This window comes from Parasteatoda tepidariorum, chromosome 7 (assembly GCF_043381705.1).
Source record: "Parasteatoda tepidariorum isolate YZ-2023 chromosome 7, CAS_Ptep_4.0, whole genome shotgun sequence".
Taxonomy (NCBI): Eukaryota; Metazoa; Arthropoda; class Arachnida; order Araneae; family Theridiidae; genus Parasteatoda; species Parasteatoda tepidariorum.
The window spans coordinates 76,675,752-76,693,049 of NC_092210.1; the positions used below are offsets into that span (position 1 = coordinate 76,675,752).

Here is a 17,298-nt window from a genome sequence, read left to right on the forward strand (position 1 = left end):
ATTGAATTTTCTGTTTATCTTTGAAAATCGTAAATAAATATAATTATTTTACTTCAATGACTGAATTTAAAAAAAAACGGGATATTTATTTAAAAAAAACGAAACTTTTAGAGAATCGGAGTTTTTGATAAAAAGGCTGAAATTCGAGAGACAAAAAAAATCTCATCCCTGCATAAAGGTCAACCAGTTTTATCCCAAGGAAATGATTTTTAGAGAAACTTCAGAGGGAGGAAAAGGGACTTCAATAATTTCCCTCTGGGGAAAATTAAATTCCTTATAAAATATTTTAACTTGTACAAAAAAAATTTCAGCGGAAATTAGCGGGAAAAATGGAAAAATCTGAAAAAAAGCGGAAATCCGCGAATCCGCGGAAGAATCTCATCCCTGTTTAATAACAAATATTACACGCTGAATTAGAACTGTAAATAATATTTTGATTACACCGCCCACTCGGGAGACTATAGCCTAGGGCTAGGGGGGAACCTAGGATCTACAAGATGCCTTTTTAAAGTAGTCTAATAATTCAGATTCCAAACCAGAAAGGATAATCAGTGCTCTACTATAATATGAAAAAAATTTAAATGTCTATTTATTTCCAGACAGCAAAAACACTTCCATTTAAAAAGAATTTAGTATTTTAAAATAAAAGTTTTTTTAAAAAACATTTAAAAATGGAGTATACAAATAAAATCATATAAAGATGAAAACTATTTTATAATGTTTGATAGAAAAGCGTAATTTAAAATACACAAGTTTTTTTTCTTCTTTTTTTGCTTTTTTTATTGGTACAATCGACAATAAGAAAGATACAATCAACAAGTAATAGAAATACAAAATTTCATTATGTACAATACATTGACATAAATCTAAAAGTAAAACTAAAAAATATATATATAATATACAAAGTTAAAAGTAATATTTATATTAATCCTGTAAAATATTCCTTTAATTTCCATAATGGCAAAACAAAACTTTTTAAAAAAAACTAATAAGTTTCATTATTCTTAAGTACTTGCTCAGAGAAAAATTTGAAAGAATCAGCCCTTTAGGTGAAATTTATAAGCCACGGAGGCACAAAAGTTTCCAAATTATTGGAATATCATATCCACTCAGTTATAATCGAAAAGTGGGTATTGCATTATTCGATTACAATCATTCAGAAACCTTGTTTTCTTTTTAAAGACTAACAATCTTAACAAGATAACAGCTTTAATAACAATTATTATATGCTGCATTAGAATTAAAAATAATTTTTTGATACCAAACTAAAAAATGTATGAATGTGTAATCAATACGAATTTCATGCATAGTTTGTTTAACAACCCTCAAAAATTTCTAGCATCCTTTAATTACTTTGAACTTATCATTACGGCCCACTGGGGAGGGGGGAGATAGAGCTCATGTTTGGAACCTAGGATCTATAAGATGCTTTTTTAAAGTTGTCTAATCATTTGAATTCCAAACCACTCCGGATAATCAGCGCTCTACTATCATTAAAAAAATTTAAATTTCTATTTCAGTCCAATAACTCTTTGAGTTGAATTGTATTAAAAGTTTTATTTTCAGACAGCAATAAAACCCCCATTTAAAAAGAATTTAGTACAATTTTATTAACATATAAAAATAGAGTATACATATAAAATCATATGAAGATGAAAACTATTTTTAATGTTTCATAGAAAAACCTAATTTAAAATATGTTACAGTTTTTTTTTTCTTCATACAATTGACAATAGGAAAAATACAAACAAAAATAATTACAATACAAAATTTTCTTATGTACTATTTTAAAAGTAAAACTAAAAACAAAAAAATATATAATATACAAAATTAAAAATAATATTTACATTAATCATATAAAACACTCCTTTAATTTTCTTATGACCAAGCAAATGCTTTTTTAAAAAAATAATATTTCATTATTCTCAAGTACTCACTCGGGGAAAAATTTGAAAGAATTTTCAAAAAAATACAAGCTTTAATAGTTACTTTTTATAAAAATATTATCAACAAAAATGACATGCATCAACAATGTTCATTTTTGTGTCCGTACTGCATATGTCTTTGTTCTGATTAATCTTTTTGTTCTAACCACCATGAACCATATTTTTCATGAAATTTAAAAGTTTTTAGAACTGTTGATAGTGTAAACATTTTTTGTTACACTTTCCTTGTTTTACTGGTCATTGAAAATGACTCTCTTGACAGTAAATTTAATAAAATATATATTGGGTAACTCTAAAATCTGTTTTGATAAAAAATTAATGCTCTTACTTGATATTTGGTTACATTGAAAGAAATATTTTTGTTCTAACACTTTTAACTGAGTTTCCATACCTGGTTAGATGCAAAATTATCTAGTTGTAACATTTCAAATATATAATGAGAATACTTAATTGCAAAACAGTATGCATAACTCAAAATTGAAAAATATTGAGTTATCCGCTTTTTGTACCAAACTCACGATAGAAAATGTGTGGATTGATCTTACAACTCCTGAAAATATAATGTAAATAACACGCTCATTTAATGTGTTTCAAAGTAACTTCAACCTGCCATAAAGTATTTTTGTAATTAAATTTAAAAGTTTCAGAAACATTTTTTAAAGTTCTTGTTCTGACTGCTTTTTTAATTCTAACATTGGAGTTTTCTTAATGACTTCAACAACCTTATACTTTTGTATGCTTGCACTTTAAAAAGAAAANGAAAAATTTGAAAGAATTTTCAAGAAAATACAAGCTTTAATAGTTACTTTTTATAAAAATATTATCAACAAAAATGACATGCATCAACAATGTTCATTTTTGTGTCCGTACTGCATATTTTTGTGTTCTGATTAATCTTTTATGTTCTAACCATCATAAACCATATTTTTCATGAAATTTAAAAGTTTTCAGAACTGTTGATAGTGTAAACATTTTTTGTTACACTTTCCTTGTTTTACTGGTCATTGAAAATGACTCTCTTGACAATAAATTAAATATAATATATATTGGTTAACTTTACAATCTGTTTTAATAAAAATTAATGCTCTTACTTGATATTTGGTTACATTAAAAGAAATATTTTTGTTCTAACACTTTTAACTGAGTTTCTATACCTGGTTAGATGCAAAATTATCTAGTTGTAACATTTCAAACATACAATGAGAATACTTAATTGTAAAACAGTATGCATAACTCAAAATTGAAAAATATTGAGTTATCCGCTTTTAGTACCAAACTCAGGATAGAAAATGTGTGGATTAATCTTACAACTCCTGAAAAATAATGTAAATATCACGCTCATTTAATGTGTTTTAAAGTAACTTCAACCTGCCATAATGTATTTTTGTAATTAAATTAAAAAGTTTCAGAAACATTTTTTAAAGTTCTTGTTCAGACTGCTTTTTTAATTCTAACATTGGAGTTTTCTTAATGACTTCAACAACCTTAAAGCTTGAACTTTAAAAATAAAAAAAAATTTATTTCAGTGGTTAGGGACAAATCATTCACCATACAATTGGGTAAACCATTCGCACATTTTTGTTCACTGAACTAAAAAAAATTTTACATGAATAAAACATTTGCTAAAGGAACGAGATTTAATTATGTCAAGGAAAATAAAAATGTTAGAATAATAGGGTTTCATGTTTTTTTGTTTTTCTAAAAGAAAAAAATACATAAAAAATCTAGTTAATTTAAATCAGACTTTTTGGATTTAAATCAAACTTCTTTTTAATTTATAAGAAAAAAAGTATTTTTTTAAACTTAAAAAAATATTGAATAGGTAATTCAGATGATATTTTCAAGAGTTATTAGATCAATCAATACAGGTATACTTGTATATAACATTTTACATCATTACTTAACATTACTTAATTATAGATCAAGTTTCACAGATACATGTACCATTATAGTATACAGAGGAACACATTTAAAAAGTTTTCCCACCTAAGAAGTTGTTTAAGAAAAAAATACCATAATGTTAAGTTTATCTTTATAAAAAGGTCTTTTCCCGTTTAAGAAGTTTCCGCGTGCTTTTAATTTTCTTCTTTTTTTTTAACTTTAAAATACCTTATCTAGTTTTAACTTTCTGTCACAAAAACAGGTACCTGAACTATGCAAAATTAACAAAAAACAATTTACTGTGTTAAAAATGTGCCCCCAGAAATGTTCAAATATTTACAGTAGTTGGACAATTTTCAGTTAAAGGACGGTGAGAAGAAACAAAAACAAACCACTTTACACGATTTTTTCTAGCAAAAATCTTATCAACAAATGTAAAAATTGTGCATGTCTGTGTAAATCCTCTGTGTAACATTATATAAAATAAAAAATAAGGTAGGTAACTTTGCTTTTATTTATAAGCAATTTTTGTCTAAATGAATAGTAAAATTAAATATTTATTCCATTATGCTGATCCTGTAATATAAGTTACAAAAATTTTTAGTTTTGAATTTGTGTGTTTTTAAACTTCACCGTTTAAGAAGTTTTCCAGTTTAATAAGTCATTTCTTTCCACTCCCTTGAAAAACTTCGTAAGCGGGTTCCACTGCATATCATCCCACTTAAGGATGGAAAAGGAGAAAAAAAAACTTCAAAAAAAGCATAATTAAGTACAATAAAGGCAAATTTTCTTGGAAAAAATAATAAAACATACTATATTCAATTACAAAATTACACTGTTTAGAGCAGAACATTGTTTTTCAACATAATTTTATTAATAGAACAAGGAACAGCAAATAATAGTTACATAGCAAAAATTTTATAAATTGCTGCATTAAAAAAAAAAACATTACAAATTAATAATTATTCTCTCATACCAATAAGCGGCAGTTAAAAAGATGTTGGAATAAAAATTCAAATCTTTTGATTTTTCCCATCAATTTTTATATTGATAGAAAATGATATGATCTGAACATGCCCGCAAAATCAGGATAAAAAAGGACACTTTTTTTTCCTCAGAAATATTAATACAATTAAGAGCCCTGATATATTAATGAGCTCAATCTGTGAAACAGAATAAAGACTGAAATTGGATTTGAAAGTTGAACATGTAGTTTTACAGAGCAAAGACATTTCAATACTTTCTTGAAATACAAACATAAATTATTAGACATATTCATCAAATCATAATTTTGGTGTACCAATTTAAGATGTTGAAAACAAATTTAAAACAGAAAAGGAGATATATTTAAAGATAATTAAACTAATAATTACTTTTATTAATTACTTACAATCATTTAAAAAAAATTAAAAAATTAGCTGTTAAAATAAGGAGTACTTTGCTTATTAGTATATGTTTTGAAAAAATCTTTACAATTAAAATGCTTTATTGACAACTTTACAACAAACAGTTGGCAACTCTATTTAACTAAACTTTCACTTTAGTTCATTGAAAAATTATTTAAACAGCTTTTAAATCTAGATGTAGTTCTCGTAACTTTTCACATCATTTTTAGTAACACAGATACAATGGAAGTTTTTCCATTGGTCTTAGTCTTGCCACCATTTATTTTAATAAAAAAAGTTCTTAGTTAATTTTCAAAACACAAAACTTTAACATCAAAAATATTTCATTAACAATTAAATGAATGAAAATTTCATGAACATTTAATCAAATAAATTAAGAACTAAAATATTTTATTTAAATAAATAACCCAGACAACTTAAATCAAATGAAATCAGAGAAATTCTTTTTTAAAAAAACTTAAGATTGTCCAAAAATACTCATTATAATTACTTTGAAAAGCTCAGAACAGAACTAGTTTGCTCAGAACAGAATTGATATTATTCAACTTATTAAAAATTTGCATTAAAAAAAAAAGAAAAATGTATTTTTTCAAAGTTATTTTAAACATGCTTATAAATAAGAAATGAAAAAAAGAATTATTTCAGAAAATCATATTGATACCAGAAAGAATTTTAATAAAGAGAGAAAATAAATTATAATACAAGTTCAAGGAAGTCCTTTATGAAATTTATTGAGTCATTACACAAAGTGATATGGAAACATTGAATATGTTAATGAAACATAGAAAAAGAATTTAGATTGAAAAACATTTTAAAGCCATGGACAAAATGTTCTGCTAAAACAGTGGTTTCAAAATGAAATATCATTAAAATAGTCGTCTTCCTCATTGTCCTCATTCAATTCTATTGAATTTTGTCTCATATTAAGAGTATCAACTAACTCCAGTAATTTCGATCTTTTTGCTTCAGAAGAAACATTTATATTATTTTTAGATGGGCTGGTTTTCTTCCCTGCAGAGACTGCAACCTAAGAATTTTTAAAATCAGAAATTTAATCAAGTAATTATATTTAACATGTTGGCTAATTTCAAAGCAAAAATTATATAAAATTAACAATTTAATCAGGCACAATATGTAGCACTTATTGCATGGTGGCTAGTTTATACTACTACTGCCATAGTTAATATTGAACCATTTATAAATACAAAGATGAAAAAAGAAAATTAATTAGCAAAGATAAACTAAATTGGCAAATTGCTGAATAAGTGCCCACTCATACATTCTAAGGGGCACAAAATATAAATCTATTGGAAGGAGAATGTATATTCATTTAGAATAAATATATATCTTTAGTTTGATTAATTAGCATATCTTAGGTTATTTAGATAATTAGGTTAGGTAAGATAGCATTTTAATATGTGATATATCCATCATTAAAACCAAAATTATTTTCACTTTTTTTTGTGCACTATACATTTATATTGATAAAAAAGGTAAAAGTCTCATATCCAAATCGTCAGAGATTCAGAAAGTACTTTCAGAACTTAAACAAAGCTCAAAACATCCAATATTCAAATAATTTATTAAAAATTAAACAATAATTAATTACTATTTTTAACAAGTTTTCGTTATTAATTCAATGACATGTTAATATGATGAAATAATGAGGATAATGAAGATAAATGTTAATATGATCAAATAATTAAAATTATAAAATGTAAGCATATTATAAGTTGAATATCCTTTTTCATAAATAGAGAGAGGCTTTTTTATTTTTCCCCTTGCTAATATTTCATTTGTATGTGAAGAATATGCAGCACAAATTAACAAACTTTAAATTAGAAAAGTAATTTCATCTTATTAATGAACTAAAAAAAATGCTAAAAGAGGAACAGAAATAAGTAGATTAAAAAAAAAAAAATTTTCCAAATTAAACAAAAGCAAAGACTGTTTGCTGGTTTTTATTTCAAAGATTATCCAGCTTCTTTAGAATTCAGTTTTTTTTTTGGGGGGGGGGGGTACAGCTTTCACTTTTTCAATGAGTCTATATGGGTGCTCTTTAAAGCAGCCTAAATGTCAAGCTATTTCAAGTCCAACAAGAGGAAATAAAACAATATCTTAATCTACACAAGAATGAAACAGATCACAGCATTATATTTAATAAGGTCTAAATAAACATAAGAATTTAATAATAAAAATTATCTAAATAAGAATTTATAAAACACAGTTACCTCAATCTTTTTTTATTCAATTAGCTGTGTTTATTTTAATTTTAAAAAGGAATAATTTATTCCAAATAAAACTTAAAATAAAATTAATAGAATAGCACATAAAAATATAATTAATAGAATATAAGAAAACCTAATAAAAGGCACAAATAGAACAACAAAAGGGCACTGCTGAGAATAATTCAATAGTAATTATGAATTGCTATAATATATCAATAATAATGATTTGCTATAATCCATAAAAACTTTTTTAATAAATAAGTCTATACGTTTTCATTAATATGCATTCGAAAAAAATAATTGGACATGCAAGATTCATTTCTGCATATACTTTGCTGGGGTGAATACTTTGCCAAAGCCAGATATTTTCAAAAAACAATTTATTGTGATTTTTTTNTTTTTTTTTGCTTGTTTTTTTTTCTGTTTGAAATTTTCCCAAAATTATACAACTAAGTTACTATAGCTTTTTCAAAATATTTTTAGAAAGTAAAGAATAATTTCTTCAATAACAAAGAAAAAAAAATCCTTCAATTTTACACAATTCTAAAATAAAATAACATTATATGTAATATTAATTTTTATTAAACACATGTTTTATACTTTTTTTATTATTTTGTATTAATTTAAGTCAAAAATAAGAAAAAAATTTTTATTTAACATTTGAATAATTTATGGTAATGAAATACAGCATGAAACACTCGTGTCTTTTATGTGCATTAAAGGTAAAAGTGACTCACTTTCAAACAATAATTTTTCGAATTTGTATTATATTATCTTTAATAGAAATGTATTATATTTTAAAGAATAAAAAATATTTTAACATTGCAGAAATGGAACACATGGTACTCTTTTTATTTTATCTTTCTTAGATCTAAGAAAAACAGTTATTTATCATTAATTTCTTTTAATTCACAAAATTAAATATTGATTAATTTTTTAATATAAATAAAATAATATAAATAACCAATTACACTACTTTTGGGGGATTTTACATTTTAGAACAAATATAATTCTGATAATTATACAGAATTTTTTAGTAGCTATTATGACTGCTTTTTGTTGATTAAAAAATTCCAAAATATATTTCATCTTGTAATTAGAGCATTAGAGGAAAAAAATATATATAAAAGGGACACAGTGACTAGGGCTGTCTACCACCCAATTATTGAAGAAAAAAAAACATCTAAAAAACCCATGCTTAAATTAGGGTTTTTTTAAGAAATGACAAAAAAAGGAGTTGGTTTGCTAACCTTTTTTTTCCCTGTTATTAGTTATATTTTCACACATTTTTGATATTTTTTCTCAAATATTCTTTTATTTTTAAGCAAATAATTTTGATTACATTCTAAAAAGTTGACCAAAAATTTTGAATACATTTTTGAAATTTTCATTTAATAGAAATATATCATATTTCAAAGAATAAAAAATATTTTAACATTGCAGAGAAATGGAACACATGGTACTCTTTATTTTATCACAATTTTTTAATCTAAAGGATATTACATAATATTCATTTTAGAAAAAAATTCTGTAATTTACATTCTGTAATTAATGATATATCAGCAAAGTAAAAATAAAATGAAATGAGTTAAAGTTCTGTAATAATCTCATCAAGTTCTAATTCACTCTTTAATGTCTATAAGCTTTTGCAAGCGTTTTAGCTTTATTAAGACCCAAACTAATTCACAATTTGAACCAAACAAGTCCACACGTAGAAAACATGTGATTAATAGCTGCCAAGCTTGCTGGACATAAACCATAAAATGGGCAAATTCTTTTGTATTCGCACTTGAGTGGGCTTCCATAATATTCCACCCTTTAATGAAAGTTAAATGTTTCACTACACTTTCACTAAATAAAGAGTGTGGGTACACACTTGAATCTTTTACTCTGAAACACAGAACTGGAAATAGCCATTCAGCATTTTTCTTAGAAATCCAATCCTCTCCTTTCCATTGTATTTTAGATTCAGCATAATAGCTAAAAAATAGAAAGGGGTAAGGGAGCATTTTTTCCTATGAACTTAGATTCTCATTGTCTTTTGAATCCATTTAATAATCAATTGCATCAGATAGATTGGTTGTGTTAGATCGAATCTGCAAGAGTATATTTTTAATAGATGCAAGCTGTTTCTGCATGCTCAGAGATTTTGTAAAGATCATTGCATTTCCCAAAATTCAATATTAACAGGGAAATCATTTGAATTTTTTACTTAAATTTCATTGCGGAGATTATAGTTTTAATGAATGACAAAGCCAGGGGTCTGTTTAGAAGAAATTGGGGTCCGTTAACGAACCCTTCACAAAATATTTTTTCATAAAAATGGACCCTTCACAAAATATTTTTTCATAAAAATGGACCCTTTACAAAATATTTTAACCTAAAAACGAACCCTTCACAAAATTTATCATTTAATTGAACCCTTCACAAATTTATGTATCTTCATTTTTGTTTTGTTAATCGAATAAACCCTTCACGGGAAGGGTGGGGGGAGAAGGACAGATGTAAAGGAACTAAGTTTTGTCTTCGGAAGACGCTTCTTCCTTTATTTGTCCGAAATGAATATTCTGCGTTCAGCAGTATAGGCTAAATAGCAAATATATGTATGTTGAATCTCTAATTTAGTAGCAGCAATAGCTGTTTATTTTTTAAAATTTAATTTGCTTTAATTATAATTTTACAGTGTTGAGCATAATCTTGTATGTCTTTGCAATTTAAAAACTCCTTGAAAAAGTTTTTCGCAATAACAGGACCCTACTTACACAAATTCACAAAAGCAGGACCCTGGTTGAAAGAATGTGACTTAACGTTTATTTTATACTCATAAATTATGAGTCATTTTTTCACAATTTTACAAAAACGAACCTTTCACAAAATGTCTGGACAGACCCCTGACAAAACACAATTGGACATAGAGTTCCACCTAACTTCACTAGCTAGTTGAGGCATGACACTTCTTTTAACCAGCCAAGTGGTATGTGGTGATTTCTAAAATATTTGTAAACCTTAGTTATATGCTTCAGAATGTGTTTTTTACTGATTTTCTCTGCAAGGAGATTGAGATCGTGAGCAGAGCATCCATAGGTAGACATTTTTCCCTGGCAACATCTCTCTTGCTTTTAACGTTTTGTTTTCTTTATCAATGAATATTGCAAAAAATATTGATTCTAAAACTTTCAAAACAATAGTCTATTGATTTAGTGCAAAAATTGGCACAATATTCTGCAGTATTTGTGCAAGCTGTAGCATTAAGAAAGCTGTAGCAAGCATCTGTAGCATTAAGAAGAAAATGAATTTTTTTCTTCTTCAGAATGGATGCACGTTTCCATAATTGGTTCATTTTTTATATTACTCTAATCATCAACAAGTATTGTAGCAGATGATCCACTTTTAGATATTAATTTCTTTTAAAATTTGACCAGTTTCTAACGATGCAGCATCTAAAAGTTTTCATCCTAAATTAAATCGATTGGATCCAAAATAGCCTGGTTTAATACGAGCTTGTAACATTTCTTCGTACTCTTTATTGCTTTCTGCATTAAAGCAATGTTATAAGCATAAAAAAATTTAGCTTTTTTTAAGTTTAAAGATTGACTTTTGACTGTTGGCTATTCGTACTGCAAATTTTGACATCATTCTTTCTTGTTTCAACTTTGGTTTAGAGCTGTGAGCTACTGTTAGTTGACTTCCAATTTCAAAGTTTGCTAATGCTGAGCCTTTATTCAAAGTATTGGGTACATTATTTCCTTGAAAATTTGTTGAAATGTGATCTAATTCTCTAATGTCACCCTTACTTCATACACCAAAAAAATAACATCGAATTAACCCCCCCCCCAATAAAAAAAAATTCAACCCATAAGAAAACCAATTAAACCCAAAAACCCATCTCGGTTTGGCTTTTAAAAAATAGCTTTGCTAATGTTTTATCTGCGTCAAAGGGCAAACATAACAAAAAAGTATTAATTTTTCTTTTAACATAACATAAAATATGCTTTCACTTTCGTAGATCAAGGCTTTTCTCGTTCTTCTTTCTTGAAAGACTTTTTTTACAGGGATAATTTTCCATTTTTTCTTCTTTTACATATAAAAATTTTGTAAAGCAATTCCTTATGTTTTACAGTAAAAAAAATTTCTTAGCCTTGCCAGAATTTTCTTTAAAGCTCATTTGGGCTATCAGTCATATTTTGCACCCAATACTTAGTTACAATGCTCAGCAGGGCAAGCAAAAACTTTTTATATTTTTAAACTTTCATAACCTTAACAACAAAAAAAATTATTATTTTAATCCCATACAAAAAAAATTCTTCACTAGGTAAAAAGAGAAATAACTCACAACCCTATTTCAATACGGTTACATAATTCTGAAATATTCTGACGTGTACCTAGTAACAATTTCATCATTACAATTATAGAGAAAGTTTCTCATATGAATCGAATGCTTTCTTGGAAAATGGTTGCTTCTTCATCACTTTTAATGGATATTCTAAATAATCACTATCCATAGATGAAGATTGAAGCACTTTAAAACTACCAACATATTTTACTTTTCCTTTAACAAATATTGCAGTCAGCAATTTCAATTCCCCACTCCCAACAAAAAAAATTGCAATTTTACATTTTTTTACATTAATACAAAAATCAATACAAAAATTGCTTGAGAGGATATTTATAAACTAGACAACTTTGGGTTTAAATGAGAAAATAATAAATAAAAACAATATGTGAAGGCTAAGTATTTAATTAGTAGTATTTTTTAATGGTCATATGCATAACATATTTCAAACATTTAAAAACAAAATAATTTTCTTACTTAATTCTTTTTTAATAAATAAAAATCATTAATATAATCTGTAATATCTTTATATACCACAAACTTGAATTGAGTGCAGAATAAAATCTATTTCTAGAGATTCCCTCTACTTCTGCTTAACACATTAGCATAGAATTTGAAAACTGTTATAAGGATCAGAACATGAATATAAGGATCAGAACATGAACATAAAGATCAGAACATATTTATAAGTAAATTTATAGTTCAGTTGTTTTTAAGAAAAACATGTACAGAACAAAAAACTTACTTCTCCTGTTGAATTTTTTTTTCTATTTTTATTACGCCTGTGCATATATTCTTCAGCAACTTTCCTGTATTTAAAAAAAAAGACACATTTTAACAAGATTTAAAAACACTTTTAAAAACTAATTGTTAACAGAAAAAATCTTGGTGGAATATGTCTCTAAGCAAAAAAAAATTATAAGTCTTTCAAAGTTTATCTTGTATCATGATCTCTATCAACCATGTACATTTCAAGTATATCCCAAATTTTCTGTACGTTGATGCCATGGGGATGGCATAATATCTGCCCTGTTACCAAAGATTCTATTTTCCAACTTCAATAACGAAATAAAGTTGAATTGGACTCTTTGGACCCTACAACTTTGCTGCATTTCTAAACAATAACCTCATTACGCTATTGTTGCTAAACTTTTTTTAATTGACAAAAATTCTTACGCACAAACTTCTAAAATCACTCTGATGAAAAAAATAGAGGTTTTTAAAAGCCATTTGAAAAAAAATTAAAATGATATGATTTTAAAAATTGGTAAATGGCTTAATAATAAACTTAAAGAGAAAAATAATTTAAGACTGGTAAACAAACAGATCCCAGGAAGAATCTCAATCTTATCCCTAGTGTATTTAAGTGAGATGTAATCGACATAAACACATTTGGATCTAAGCCAGACATTTCATTTTTATTCATTTTTTTAAAGTCAATAGAAAATAAAACAGTAAGTACTTTTATTAGCATTCTCAAACACTAAACAAACAGTAAATCAAAGAACTCACCTAGAGTTGAAAAGTTGAGTAGGACTATAGCAATCTTTGAAATGAGGAGTTTTTACAGGGAGATTAGGAGATACCAAGTACGCACATTTTGGAGTTGCAATGCTTATATCAGACATGTCTGAATCGTCTAACTAAAATAAAATTAATTAAAAAAATTTGTTTTATTACAGTTAACATTATATAAAAATTATCATCGAACAAACAGTAATTTATTATTGTATTACAGTAACAGAGTTGCCAACTGCTCCGGACGCACCAGAATAATTAAAAAAACGGTAAATAACTACAAGGTAAATTTTACAACTATTTGACTATTTTTGCTTGCTTTTTGAAAGGCATAGCACAACATAAGTTCAATTAAGTGGTGAATTATATAAGCCTACTAATTATTTAGAAATAGTGGTGGATAAAAATCTACTAAATTGAATTTATTAAACCAAGAATCACTATTGATAAACTATCACTTTAAAATATATATTTGCTGTCCGGAGCAAGTTGGCATCTCTGCAGTAAAAGTATCATATTAAGCAGTAATACTATTATTGTCAATGTTTTTTTCTGCAAAATTACACAAATAAGATTTACTTTTAGTTATTGCAAATTAATCTCCTCTGTTAACGTTGGTCATATAAATTGCAATATTTAAGTGGAAAGAACCCCAATAAGCGGAGTCTGAGCAAAGCATTCGCCACCTCCCCAAATGCGACAAAATCGCAAATTCTGATAAAAAATTGTTTTGGAGAATGATTTTTTGTACCAAAAAGACATACATATATATATATATATATATTCTCCTTGTTCCTGATAAAAGAAACCAAATCAAATACATTAAAGGGAATTTTTTGGAACAAATCCTGTATTTTTTGATCCATTACAGCAATTTCCATTAGATACGTCGCATAACCAATTAAAATTAAACTAAGGCAAGATAATGTAAGCATGAGACAAACTACCATAATATAGAGTTCTCCCTCGAAAAAAAAGAGAAGAGCACTGCTTCTCAGAAAAGGACACTTTGAATTTTTAAATGGCACTCTCTTACCACCCTAAAAATTGATCAAAATGTGTAATATTATGTAATAACTGAATTTGATCCTCAAAAATTTTTAAATTACAAATTCAATTTAGCACAAAGGTCGCCCACTTGTGTATTTACCCTCTTATACTATTTTATGTGTATATTTCTAAAAATAATCTTCAGTCATTATTAAAATAATAGAAACATTTTTCATGGAAGTTTATAAAAATAATTAAACATGTGCTAAAAGACAATCTTCAAACATAAATTTCTTTCAAAAGAAGTATAAACTAAAAATATGATTAATTAAAATACAACTTGGAAACTTTTTTTCATACTTTAAAGTGAAAATTATGAGAAAAGAAACATTTAGAAGTGCATTCTTTTTTTCTTTTAAAAAAAGGTATTTATTAAAAAATAATTTTAAAATTTAAAATCATTGAAAAAGTTATTAATCTAATCCATCCCCGAAAAAAAAAGATAATTATAAAAAATTAATGAGTCGAGAGTAATCCAAACAAAGTAAATAATAAGCTAGTGTTTTTCAGCGATGGCAGCTTCTTTTTACAACAAGGGGGAAGAGGGCGCATTTGCAGATCAAACGCAGACAGGGAGGGGCGCCCTTCTGAAAATGTCCAGAGAAAACACTGCCGTTACATACAGATTACAGCGCTCGTGGTAGGGTCACACGATATTGCGTGACTAAATTTTTCCTACCAATTGCATCAATAAAACAGATTAAGTGGTAGCAAGATACATTTCATCATCCAACTATTTTTGAAGAAAATATGTTTTCTAGTGGCAATAATATATACAATAACGTGGCAATGACATTATGTTGCTTCATATTCATATAAAATAATCTAGTCTATCAGATTCTAGTCAAAGTTATCAAAAATTAATCCCAACTAATCCTATTTCTTTTCCTCAAAGACGATAAAACAGCATTAACATTTTTCATCCTCTCTCCCATTCATTGCTCATTTACTCATTTGCATCTCTAAAATAATTCATGATTTGAATTAGCATTTTGTAAAATAATTGAATTTGTGGGAAATTTGTATTTTGATTAGAAGTTTTCTATTAAAAAAAATTAATCACAAAAAATTTTCTACTCAATTATTTTCTTCTGTATCATTGACTACTGAAAAATAGGTTAAAATAAGCAAATGAGAAGATCAATTTCACAACTTTTTCTATAAAAAATTGAAATTGCATAACAAAGTGTGTTTCTTATACATAACCTTAACTGTAGGTATTAACTGTTTATGTATAGAATAACTAACCCATTAAATAAAAATAATTGTAATAAAAAAATTGAATATTAAAATAATTATAAAAAAATTGAATTGAATAAAAAGATTGAAATTATAAATTTTTTTTAAATTAATTTATCATTTAAAGAGCTTTAGTATGATAATTTAAATTTGAAACAATAAATACTTTAGTAAATACTTTATATTGCAATATTGAAATAATATGTGGTTTTAAAAAAAAGGTTTAAAATTTTAATATCTAGTAGGATTTTTATAATTATTTTCTAATTTTTTAACAAAACAATTCATATTCCATTACTATTTACAGATGTATAAAAATGTAAGAAATCTGTAATAAATTTTTGCTTAGTCATCAATTTGCATTCAGTATTAGTTTTACATTTCTCTTTTCTATTGTTCATTTAATTATTTATTTTATTCTGATTATCCATTCTTTAAAAGACATTAATCTAAAATAATATACCACTGTTTTTTCTTTTTAAAGGCCACAAAAATTACGATTGTGGATAATACACTCAATGTCATTTTGTAGTTTAAATGCAATTATTATTGGGAAGCATATAGTGTAATAAGTTTTAAACATTTTTATTGAGGAAAGCCTAAACTCAAATATGCATTTTTGTAAACAAAAAGTAAACTAAAGATTTAAAATGAAAAACAAAAAAGTACTTTTAAAAAAATGATTGGTTTTTTTTAAAAAAGGCATGGAATTGTTCAAAACCTATAAGAAACTAAATTCATAAGGTTCTGAAATTCAATAGAAGGTTCGTGAATGCAATAGAAAAGAAATCCTACAATTTTGTATCAATACAGAGCATCCTTTTTTTAAATAATACTGTTTAAATATATTCAACTATTATGCACATATTATTGAATACATGCATACTTAAGTATTATAATATTATTGAATACATGCATAATTAAGTACAATTATTATATCCAACAAAACATACCAGAGAAGGTACTTGGATTTCACGATTCTCAAAAAGATCATCTTCATATCCTTCATTCAGTCCTTTCAATGAGTTCATTACCCACCGCTTACGTTTCAAGGATCCTTTACCTGGTAATGATTTTCTGACAATGTCAACCCCTAGCATAATGAAAGTTTCTTCAGTATTCAGTTTCTAGGGATAGTAGAATGCTTGACATTTTTAAAAAAGTGGTAGAAAAATTAAAAGACAAAAACTATATTAGAATACCAGTAATCACCTCACTATTTTAATACTTTCAACAACAACAACAACAAAAATTATATATATAAATATATAAGTTCAAAATGAAGATTAAAAAAAGGAAAATTACAGACATATGAAAAAAGGGAGGGGGAAGAAAAATAATAATAAAAAATAAGAAACAACTGGGGGGAAAAAAAGGATAAAATTTTTTAAAAAATCTTGAAAAATAAAAGATATAATCCTTTCATCAGCCCACATGATTATATCCGCAAAAAAGAGTGCTTTCTGATATTGTATCAATATAGTCAAAGCAAAATATATTAATACAATAGTGTGAGGAGCACTCAAAAAATTTTTTCACAAAAATTACAATAAGTAAAAATAACACGTAAAAACAGAAAATAAAATAAAAAACAGAATAAAACATAAACTATAAAGCAAGTTGCAAATTAAAATGTACTTACATAAACGGGAAATTTTTTAAGAATGATTTAAAAAATATTTTCGTAACAAGATAGC

At 26.0% G+C, this 17,298-nt stretch overlaps 1 protein-coding gene across 1 annotated transcript in view; it reads right to left on the bottom strand.

Annotated features, from left to right (window-relative positions):
* Positions 1-3,196: 3,196 nt before the first annotated feature.
* Positions 3,197-17,298, bottom strand: part of LOC107454749 (micronuclear linker histone polyprotein) — a 31,633-nt gene continuing 17,531 nt past the window's right edge. Inside the window, exons 5-8 of the mRNA XM_043039327.2 lie at positions 16,555-16,694; positions 13,307-13,437; positions 12,540-12,603; positions 3,197-6,260 (exon numbers count right to left, since the gene is read on the bottom strand). Coding sequence (XP_042895261.1) covers positions 6,084-6,260; positions 12,540-12,603; positions 13,307-13,437; positions 16,555-16,694 — 512 coding nt within the window. The 3' untranslated portion in view covers positions 3,197-6,083. The remainder of the gene's footprint in view (positions 6,261-12,539; positions 12,604-13,306; positions 13,438-16,554; positions 16,695-17,298) is intronic.